General features: G+C 40.1%; 1 protein-coding gene across 1 annotated transcript in view; it reads left to right on the top strand.

Annotated features, from left to right (window-relative positions):
- Positions 1 to 6,156, top strand: part of SUSD5 (sushi domain containing 5) — a 42,002-nt gene extending 35,846 nt beyond the window's left edge. Inside the window, exon 5 of the mRNA XM_008633846.2 lies at positions 2,718 to 6,156. Coding sequence (XP_008632068.1) covers positions 2,718 to 4,000 — 1,283 coding nt within the window. The 3' untranslated portion in view covers positions 4,001 to 6,156. The remainder of the gene's footprint in view (positions 1 to 2,717) is intronic.
- The last annotated feature ends 5,273 nt before the right edge of the window (positions 6,157 to 11,429 follow it).

Genomic DNA, 11,429 nt, shown 5'->3' with positions numbered 1-11,429 from the left:
AAAGAGCTTCAAAATCTATAAAAAGCATGTTACTACAGTCGTTAAGCATTCTCCAATGATCCACTCATACATAAGGTGCTGGTCAATGAGATCAATACTAGCTACCCATTCATACTGCTAACTAAAAAAGAGCTCTGGAGGAAACAACGCAAGCACATGGATGTAATTTTTGTTCGTGGATGTGTGTGTCTGCTCTAGAACACCATAACATAAAAATTACTGTTTGAACCTCAGCTGGATTACTGTAGTGTGAAAAGTAAAGGAGTGTCAAAACCAGAGGTTACAAGAGACACAGATGTGAAGACAGACTGGTGTGATGATTCAACTCAAAAAAGAAAACAATGACCATAACAGCTGGTAAATGGTGGCTTCTCACACTATGATGTTCCAGTTCATATCCATGCAACAAACACCTATAGGCTGTCCTCAGACACACTGGATTTTGGAGAAGCAAACATGCCAGATATCAGCTTCTAGCAGGAGTCTGGATGATAAGAGGATGAAATAGTTTGAGGCACCATTTCTATGCAAAGAGAGCACCAGTCAGGTAGAAAAATTCTGAAGTGAAAGCAAGAGAAGGGACAAAGTGAGACTAGTGTTTGATGGTTAGTAGAAGTGCTACATTGTGATGGATAGTGCCATACAGAACTTCATGAATATGTTGCTAAAGTGCCTTGGTATTCAGAGTTTTCCTCCATTCATTTTCAGAAGTCTGAAATACTATTGGAAAAGATTTCAGGATTAATGAGGAAAGTGAGAGTCCTACCAGGAAGCTTTCCACTCTAAGAGTTGTATGCCCCTGACTGTTAAATCATCCTTGCACCAGACAGAAGTTTTTCCTGCTTTGGAGAGGATAGGGAAGATCTAGAGGATTACACAAGCAGATGAGGACACTGGGACCAGGAGGGAGAGAAGGTCTGTTGTTGGCACTTCCTGTGAGATGAGAGGACCTGCTAAGAACATCCAGCTCTCCAGCACAATAGCTTTCACAGAGGTATTAACTCTCTGCAGGCTATGTCACACTTTTGGGTTTCCTTAGCATAACTGCTTTGGTTTCTGGTAGACCCAGACACTATTCCAAGGAAAATACCTCTTGCTAATGCTCATTCTGTTTTGGCACCTGGCTTAAGCTGTTCTGGCAAAAAGTGAGCTGGTGTGAGCTCTATCACTGCTAAGTGGTTTTGGTCAGACTGGTTTGACAATATTTCTAATCTTTCTTAAGAGCAGACCCAATATGGCTCTGCCAGAAGTCTGGGAACCAGTCTCCAAGGAGAATGTGACTCAGGCGGAAATTGAGGTGGGCCCCAGATGAAAATGTAATTCAAAATTGGTTGAGTGTAAAAAGGCAAAAAAAGATAAGGCCTTATGAATGCATTCATCTGTAATACAGGTTCTCCTATTAATTTCTTGTTTCCCGTGTCATGCCAGGTCTATTGCTTCACTGTCTTCATGAAAGAATAAATACCCTCTTAAAAAGAAAAAATTCTCACCATGATTCAGTTTGTTTTATTTTCCATATCCCAAGGCACTACTTTTTATGACTTCTAATGCCAGTATAAATCTCAGAAATTACATCAACTTTCTATCGAGTAAAATTTGTGTGAGCTGAAAATCATCCACCCTGTCTAGTTCGGAAAATTTTTCATTGAGCTAAGGCTTTAGAATAGTGGAAGAAATATAAATTACAATGCACTATTCCATTCAAATTCAAACATTTAGCTTCATGCTTTGAGTCAAGTCTATTTTGCTATGAGTGGTGGGTCTTTAGAGTATTTCTAAATCAAACTCAAGCTCTGCAATGAATCTGCCTCTCTGTTGCACTCAGCTTTTTTACTAGTTTGATTTTGTGTTGTTTTTTTTTCCTCTTTTCTCCGTGGCAACGTTTAATTCTTTAAAATTGGAAGCCTGAGAGTTGATTACCGACAGACAGTATTATCACATTAACTAGGTGTTAGACTTTAAGTGTTGCAGACGGAGTTTTCCAGCCTTGCAGGGTGCATCTTGCTTTCTTCAGATGAAAACAAGCAGAAGTCAGTGTCAGCCTTGGTGGTGGAGCCTGCCTCAGTAAGCTCTGAAGAGCTCTTATGGAATAAGAAATACTGTTCTGGCCCCAGCTGTTGTATCACTGTAACACCAAGGTGATTGAAGGAAAGCAGTATAATGATAAGAACGTACCTTGATATCTTGAGCATAAGGTACTGAATATAATTCTTTAAAATCATCTGGCTCAAAAGGGTTGCTGTAACACTTCTAGTTTTGTCTGGGTTTGTTTTTTTTATTATCAATTAATAATTGATAAAATTTTTTGCTATACGTTTCTCTCCACACACATTTCTTGCTTGAATAAGATGAAGGTTTTTTCCAAAGTCTGGCAAAGAGTCATACTAGGGAGAGAAAAGCTTTGAGAAAACAATAAGCAATTGAAGGAAGTCTCCTAACTGCAGATAGTGAGTTATTTATATGCATTTTTAAATCTGGAAAGGTAAGACATTAGCAGTTAGCATTGACACATATTGTGATTTTTTAAAAAAACTTGAAACTGAGTAACAGCTCAAGGACCATGCACTTTTCAAATAAACAATATCACAGAATGAAAAATACTGCTTAAAAGTCACTTCTCATTGTACCTTTCTTCCTGGCTTCTTGTAATAAATGAGCTCAGTGTTTTTCCAGAGAATTAAATGTTGGTATATGAGGCTTTTTTTTGATGTTTCTAGATGAAACCGAGGCACACATTGACTATGAAGATAACTTTCCCGATGACAGATCAATACCTATTGTCGAGAATGACCACAGCAATGGCAAAGAGGAAATCGAGCAGGAGCAACTACAGCTTTCCTTCAGTAGAAGTTCAGAGGAAGGAAGAACTGGAAGTACCAAAGGGGTTACTCAACACACAGACATTTCTGAAAAAGGAAGCAGGGCACCAACTGAGTCCCCTGTGTCACTCTTAAGCCAAAAAAACTTGTTTTGGTTTCCATCAGAAACTTTCAGTGAGTCTAAATCAGAGAAAGAGACAGATGATTCCACTAAAGCACAGTTTTCTGAAGGTGATAACCACATTGGAGTGAAGACAGCCTATGATGAACGTGGTGCCAAAATGTTTTATGACAGTGAGGATTTCCCCATTGGACCTATTCTCACAACTAATGATACAAAGACAGCAATGGATGCAGTTGCCATCACCGACGAGTCATGGTTAGATGGATATCCAGTAACACAAGAGGTGGTAGAGGATGATGAAGAGGAGGGGGATAAAGTTGATGGTTCAATGGGAACAGAAGATGACACTGTTCTTACAACCGACCAACCAAATCATGTGGAAGTAAGAAAATCAGGAAATGGCAGCCCAGCTCCAGAGGAAGGTCTAACACAGATTGTGGCAGCAACAACAGGGACAGATGATGAAGGGGCTAAAGAGACACTGGTACCACTTACATCAGTGAGTGGTCTGGAGAGCTTTACTGTGAGCAGGGGTTATGATGATGCCGCATGGGAACATCCGGCTACATCTCTGGAAACCATGACTCAGGAGCCCAGTACAACGACACTATTTGACATAACCAGCTTAAAAACATCCATGTCAGAAACCTCTGTGACAGTCAGCCCCTCTGATCACACTCCATACATAGAACCAAGAGACACAACCACCTGCCCAGAACAAGTAGCAACCACTGCACCAGTTCCAGACATCATTACTGACACAGCATCCCAGGAATTAGCTGAGCAAGAAAATCTCACCCAGGGCCTTGAAGAAAAGCCCATCCCCACTTCTGAGCCATGTGAGGGAGAGGATTGTCCCAAGTCCAGTAAAGGAGCTATCATAGCAGTAATAGTGATTCTTCTCTGCTTGTTACTGGTTGCAGCTGTGCTGGCAGTGTGGTTTTTCAAAAAACGGCAGCAGAAAAATTCTGTCTATAAACTAAATGGAAGGTGTCAGCCCAGACATCACTGTTACCACCACTATCACCACCAGCACATCGAAATGCAGAAAGTCTAACCAGAGGCCTTTCGGCAGAGATCAGAAGAAAAAACCTATTGATGCTAGAAGGATCGCATGACTCATGGATGCTAAAATCCAGCAGTGCAGAAAGCAGAAGAAAAAAAGAATGCTAAAAGAACATAGAAGACAGAAAAGGTTTCATCCTTTTGAAATTGCAGTTTAGCATATTCGACTTTTCAGAGCTAAAGAATCTGTACATTTTTATCACAAGGGTCTTTTGGAGACACCAGCAGGACACAGCGTGCTCAGTAGTACATCTTCAATTTGTTCCGCTTTTACATTTTGCTCCTATTAATAATAAATTAATTGATTAATTTCTGTGTTACCTGGTTATAATGTAATGGTAGGGCTGGTCAGGCCTCTTTGGACTGTTCTCAGTGGAAGAGGAAAAGAAGGAGGGAGGAATAGAAGAAGGATGTTTTTGGAGCAACCACATATTTGGTGTTTGTTCCTTTTTTAGACCCTGCCCAAGCTGGTCAGGATAAACCATCATAACAAATTATTACCTGATGTGTCTTAAAAAGAAAAACTATTTGCTACCAGACTTTAATGGATAGTATTGCAATGATAACTAAGGTAATTTTCTTCAACGTTGTGAATTTAACAAGCCACAAATGTTGGATCATTATGCTACTTTTCTGGAAGGTGTTCTTTTAGCCTTAGTGAATGTCATTCTTATAACTAATCTTCCTGTAGAAATTATGATGTTTCCCTGGACTTCAGAGAATACTGTAAGTGCCATTCTTCCTTGAGTATCAGCAGGAGAGGAGTCAGAGCACCTTTGAATCCAGGTGTTATGATGAATAGCCTCGTTTTACAGAGCCAAACACTGATGAAGCACTTTCCAGGGGAACCCTATATAAAGTCGGCTGCTTTCTGAACACAATGTTAACTGACCAAGATACTGAATTTTAGTTCACAGCCAGTAGTACCTCTGGCAACTGAAGCCATGTGTAATACTTTTGCCATGTGAACTCTGTGGAAGGACTGATTTTTCACCATTCTGCTCTTGCATTGGCTGGAGGGGTGGATGCTGGCTGTGGGAGATGGGCAGCCCCTTTGCATGCTGCTTATTGTGGTTTTAAAGATAAAGCAGACCTGGGAAAGAAAGAAATTGTGTCTGGTTGATAAAATGCACTCAACTTCTAGACTGGGTGTTGGTGTAAAAGCACTGAGGCTTTTCCAACAGCATGTTCCATTTCCAACAGTTCTGAAAATACACAGGAAGAGAGGGGAACATGTTTTCTAGAATCCCTTAGCATAGTTTGTGTGAGTTTAGTATGAGGTCTTCCTTACATTTCTGAATGAACAAGAGGAAGTCTGGCAACTGTGAATAATCTGCAGGTCAGAAATAAATTCATCTGCCATTCAGCCTTAGTCAAAGAGTAAGAAAAGGTGCCTGGGTGGAGTTCATGTCATGCTCTGGCTTGAGTCACAGTGGTAATCACCTGTAACTCCATGGAAGGTAGGCTTTATGAAATGGAGTGCAGAATTGGGCCCATCTTATTTGCAGCCGTCAGTCTCAGGGCTGGTAAGCGAAACAAAGCATTTTTAGACAATGGCTATGTGTTATCTTGGAGAGTTTGACCTCAGAGTGGTAAGAGTTGAATCTTGTTGCCTGGCAAGAGCCGCAGTAAATAAAAAAGGACAGAAACTGTACAGATTTGTAAATACAACTCTGACATATGCATGACTTTATGCTTTTAATGCATTCTACACTATGAAATAACCTAGAATTTCTGTTGTAAACTATTTTTTTAATGCAATTAAAAAAGAAAAAACCAACAATGGATTTCACACTAAGCAACTTTATGGAGGCTGTTAACCCAACTTAAACATACCATCTGTAATCCCATGGAAATATGCTGAAAAATAAACATGGGAACGTCCATTAAAAATACTGCTTAACTGAAAGTTGCAAGTAGGTGTTACAGTTCTGTGTAGCATCACTCAAAAAGAAAAGTCAAAACTATTTGGCCCAGGAACTGAACGTGTAAAAATGAGACTCAAAATATAATTACGAACACAAATTGTAGAAGGATCTTATTTGAGACTCAGAAACACTTGTTATTCATGAACCAGAAGAAAGTGTACATTAACATAATGCTTCGGAGGTATTTAAATAAAACTCAAGTTACAAAAACACCAGGAAAGGAAGTGTGTGCGTGTGTTCTTGTGCAAATCATTCAGTTTGCCCACAAGTTTATGGAGAAAAGACAGGTCTGTTACTTTCATAATTCTTGTAGAAGACACTTTGATATTAAAAATATTAGCTAAAAAGTGTTTATCTTAGACTGCCAGCCCAGTTCTGCTTTAGAACATCTACCCTCCTTTGGAGCATCATCTGTTTGTATTCACAGTATTCACTTTACCATAATGATTCAAGGAATTTGGGAAAACTATTAAACAGATGGGGACAAACAGCTCTTTAATGATACATTTGAATTAGACTTCCTTCTGTGTGTGAAACTTGGCTGATCACTGATAATGGGAATGGCAAACAATACATACATTACACGATGAATACAAAATCTGAAGATGATAGTATCAAAACAGTAGGAGATGAATTACTTAGGAATCAAAGCTGAAACTTGCATCTGCATGTTGAAATTAGGAGAAGAAAAAGAAAGGGGGAAATATTGGAAGCACTTTTGTGATGGTGACATCCAGCCATTGATGTGTCACTGTGTGATAAAAGTCATGTACCGTTCTATTCTAGGGAAACCACATATTGCAAAGGGCTGGTCAGAATCTGCCCACTGGGGTCAAGACTGAGATATGATCTCCCTTTCCTCTATTAACCTGTTAACTTGGCCCCCATTTCATACAGATCTTGTGCTGCTGTGTCTGGACAGAGACTATACAAATTTGCTTCAGCAGGCTGAGAAGTGACACTGTGGTGTGTAACATCAAAGCTACAGGCAGTAGGGGCTTCAAATCCATGCAACCAAAAGGTGTTTGCTCCCCTTTGTACAGAAACATTTTAGGTGTTTGCTAAGCTCTCAGGCTGAAATCCCCTCAATTTCTGTGCTTGTCCTAGCAATATATGGTTATTGTGTTGTACTGCCTTATTGCTTACTGTACCTCAAAAGCTATTATGCTGGAGATTTGTTGCCATGGGCATTGGGCCCAGCATAGATTGATATTTTTTTTCAATGATTTACCTTTTTTTTAATACCAAATAATTTGTGATGCAAAGATACAACATAATACATAGCTGTGGAAGATCAGAATACGTAGCTATCAATGACCATTAAAAAATTACCCTTAATAAGAAATTACTACAACAATTCTAAGACTTGTCAAACTACAGGATTTCTACCAGCTCAGGATAATATTAAAATGTTTAATTCCTTTTAAGATAAGTGATAGTGAGAATGGGGCAAAGGCAGAGAGCCCCTTTTTTCTTTTCCTTTGAAGTTAACAGTCATATAAAATTACTCCTCTGACTCCCATATTTCCACTTCAAAGTAAGCAAGTTCCATTGCTTTGCAAAAGAATTAATCAGGAAGAAAAAGCACATTTTTTACTTCATGATGCTGAAAAGACCTACCCATGAGATATATCAATGGGAAGAGAAAGTTAAAAATAATCAAAGAAAACTTAGAAAGTTTTTCTACAGGAAAGGTTAACATTTATAAACTTCAAAGTTTGAACCCTCTACAGAATTTCATTTCCATATAACATCAGTACTTTAAGGAGAGAGAAGAGGGGAAGGAGGAGAGATGGATGCCTAAACCACTGAATATTTCCTTGCCAAAAATAAATAAATAAAAAGGTATCTATTTATTTCAGTGTTTTTTCCTAGGCACTGAAGAGGACTTAAGACACAAACCCCTGATTTGCTGGGGCGTGCAACCCAACTTACTTTGGCTATTTCTTACTTAACTCCTTTTTTGTATAGAGCTTAAACTCTCCACACTAGGTCATTCAAGTCTTGAGTCACCAGGAAAAAGAAGTCACTGTTTAAAGTATGGCAGACGACCAAAAGCTCAGACAGCTGCAATGAAGGATTAGTTGTGGGTTTTTCTCACTGCCTTGCTACAAACTGCATCACAACTCTATGTTCAAACATTATTAAATGGGAATGTTTTCTCTGGCACTGACTACTTCTCCCCACAGTTTAAGTATTGAATTTTTTTAACTGAAGTAGCTTTGGTTTACAGCTCACATTAGAACTTAAAAACATATTTCCATAGTAGCTGGCACATGCAGGCAACTGTTTATTCTCAGTACCAGCCATAATAAACATTTGTACATTTATAATCCAACAAATCTTTGTCTAATCACAACTCCATTTTCAGAGCTGTAAAATTTGCATGCTATTTAAACCATTTTTCATGAAGGCTCTCTTGAAATGGAAAGGTTTTCCAAGTGTGCCTCCATTATCAATACAGACCAATAATTCACTGTAGAGGATGTGAAGATATATGGTGGGTATTGATGGCAGCGGTCTACTGAGAAAAACTTTGTAAAGCAGGACATGCTATCAGATTTTCAGGGGGATAGTTTGTCTGGAAAGTATGGAGAAATGACACCTCCTCTGTTGGATGGGATCTTCAGATGAATTAAGAATGGCAACCGACTAACTTTTGGGTTTATATTCTAGCATTCCAAAGCAGCAAAGCTCTGGAAAATGGAGCAATTTGAATTTGCTTTTGGCTCAGGCCTTGTCAACAGAAATAATGAAGGTCTGCTTGCAGAATTGCTATGGCAAACGAAAGGGCCCAGCAGGACATTTGTACTCCCATTTAATTTGCCAGAACCGATCATTCTAAAAGTATTCGTTTTTCACAGTTGATTTTATTGGCAATTGGAATTGCCGAGGCACAGAACTATGGAGCCTGAAATGCTCTTTTATGGGAGCAAAATTAAGCTTTGAGGAGAAAAATCACTACCATCCTTCCTCCTTTTTTTAATGAATGTTGCTATTTATGAGGATGAATTAGCAAGGAGCCAGTAATAAAAAGAATTGCTATCAGTAAGAGTAGGCATTAATTTGAAAAGGATTATACTCTTAGCAGAGTCTGTGAAATGCATTGATTTTCAACCTGTGCATGTCCTCCCTTATCCAAGCTTTAGTTCTTGCAGGAGAAAGGCTGTCCTGACTGCCAGCAGTTGTATTTTTCACCTAAACAAATATCCACCTCAGTGTGACACTGTTTCTGACTCAGTTTAATCTTCAGTTTCCAAGCAGTTCCCCATCACGCAGGACCCCATTCAGCAAGAAAACAAGCCCAGGACTCACATGCATGCAGCCCCCTGTGCTACAAATCTGCCAGAAGATTGACTTCACCCACCATTCACCTCTAAGTGGTGACCAAACAACATTCAGATGGAACTGTTGAGGACTTGCTTGTAAGCAGTGACAGAGCATCAGAGGCCAACAGCAGCCACCAGAACAGCCAGCTTTGGTACTAGAAATGTGACACCAAGGTGGACAGACACAGTACCAATACTGCGTCCAAGCCTGTCACACGAACACGATGTGTTCAACAAGATGATGTTTCCATGAGCATCAGCACCACACGGTAAACCTGGCCACAAAAAGAAATGGAGACAAAGGTAAATATCCCATTGGGTTAGGCAGAAACTGCTAACATCTGAGGCAGACAACTCACAACTGCAGGAATTTGGGATGGCAGAAGGGAGGCAGGAATATTCATACAGCCTCACAAGAAGAGCTGGCAGGATCAGAGAAGTGGAAGAAGAGACACTAAATTATTACAGTCACATGTAAATGTTGGCATCTAACAATAGCAGCAGGAAAAGAAAAATCAGTTAAAAGAACCTGAGAATGCTGAAAAAAGCCACAATAAATACTGAAGGACTGGAAGAGGAGCTATTTCTCATTAGAAAAGAACAAGGGTTTGAGAACTACTTGTACTTATTAAGATGGAACTGGCTTGGGACTATATGTAGCGGAAATTAAGAATGCCAGAAAAAATCCACAGACACTTGAACAAAATGAAAAAGGGATCATGGTGCCATTTCACAAGGCCACAAGGGTATCAGTTGCCTCCTCAAGTTAAACGGATTGGTAAAGGACATCAGACTTACTTTAAGCAGACTTAAGAAAAATAAATCATTGGCTAATGGACATCTTAGTAAATAATGAAATCCCCACCTGAGAAGGCACAATAGCAGGGGATTTTAGCTGCAAGATCAAGAGCTGAGGAAATGAGTGAACATGAGAAAGTATCAGATAAGGAAGCCTTGAAGACCGAATCACAAGCTTGCCAGAAAATTGATAATACCTGAGAGACTGGCAATAGCCATTGAAAAACTGTTTGATGAATAGGAAAAATCAGGGTTCATAGGCACCAAATGTATGCCCAGTGTAATCTGTTGAAGTCGAATCACAAAACAGGTAACTCTGGTGCTCAGTTTTTACTGGTGGAATGAAAATTTGGCAGTATTTTACCATGTACTTTGCTTTTTGAAAAAGATAATAGGAATTTCAGATAATTAGTACTGGAAAGGGAAATGCAGTTCTTTAACTGGAGAGAAATAATTCTGGGTGGCCCAACAAAGAGGTCCTGGAACTTATTTTCTGTCATCTCGTACCTACTGCAGTCTATGCTACTTGCCCCACCAACAGGCAACATCTGCTTGGAAGCTTTATGCCCATGTTATTTCCACATGGGATGTACAGCCATGGAACACCTTGGGCTCAGGAACCTGAATTACAACCATTGCTCTTGGAGCCTTTGAGGCTTTGCACTGCAGTACCTACAGACAGCACACAAGAGCTAGGGCAACACAGGGCACCACAGGAACAAACAGCCAGGCAACAGCCAGAGCTTGGCAGAGCTCTGAAGTCACTTTGGTAAATGGTGATAGCGAAAAAGTGAACTAAAAATGCTGTTAAACAAAGGCAATGTAGATGGATAGAGCCATCTCCAACCAGCTCCACACCCTTTAATGGTGGAATTTCTGGATTTGAGTGCTACAGTATCAAAGATGTATTGGGTATCACAGAATCATATAATCACAGAACCACAGAATATGTTGAGCTGGAAGGGACCCACAAGGATCATGGAGACTAGCTCCTGACCCTGTGCAGGACACCCCAAGAGTCACACCATGTGCCTGAGAACATTGTCCGAACACTTCTTGAACTCTGCCAGGCTGGTGCTGTGACCACTTCCCTGGGGAGCCTGTTCCAGTGCCCAACCACCACCCTCTGGGGGAAGAATCTTTTCTAATATGCAACCCAAACCTCCCCTGACACAAGTTCAGACTATTTCCTTGGGTCCTGTCACTGGTCACCACAGAGATCAGTGCCTGCCCCTCCTCTTCCCCTCACGAGGAAGTTGTAGACTGCAATGAGGTCTCCCCTTATCACTGGTTGAGCTCCTGAGGACAAAATCTGGAGTTGTCCATGCAGGCTAGAAAGCAGAAAGACAAGAGAGGACTCCAGAGC

The sequence above is a fragment of the Corvus brachyrhynchos genome, unplaced genomic scaffold, assembly GCF_000691975.1.
Source record: "Corvus brachyrhynchos isolate BGI_N302 unplaced genomic scaffold, ASM69197v1 scaffold94, whole genome shotgun sequence".
NCBI classification, from domain to species: Eukaryota; Metazoa; Chordata; class Aves; order Passeriformes; family Corvidae; genus Corvus; species Corvus brachyrhynchos.
This window is presented reverse-complemented; position numbering and strand designations above follow the sequence as displayed.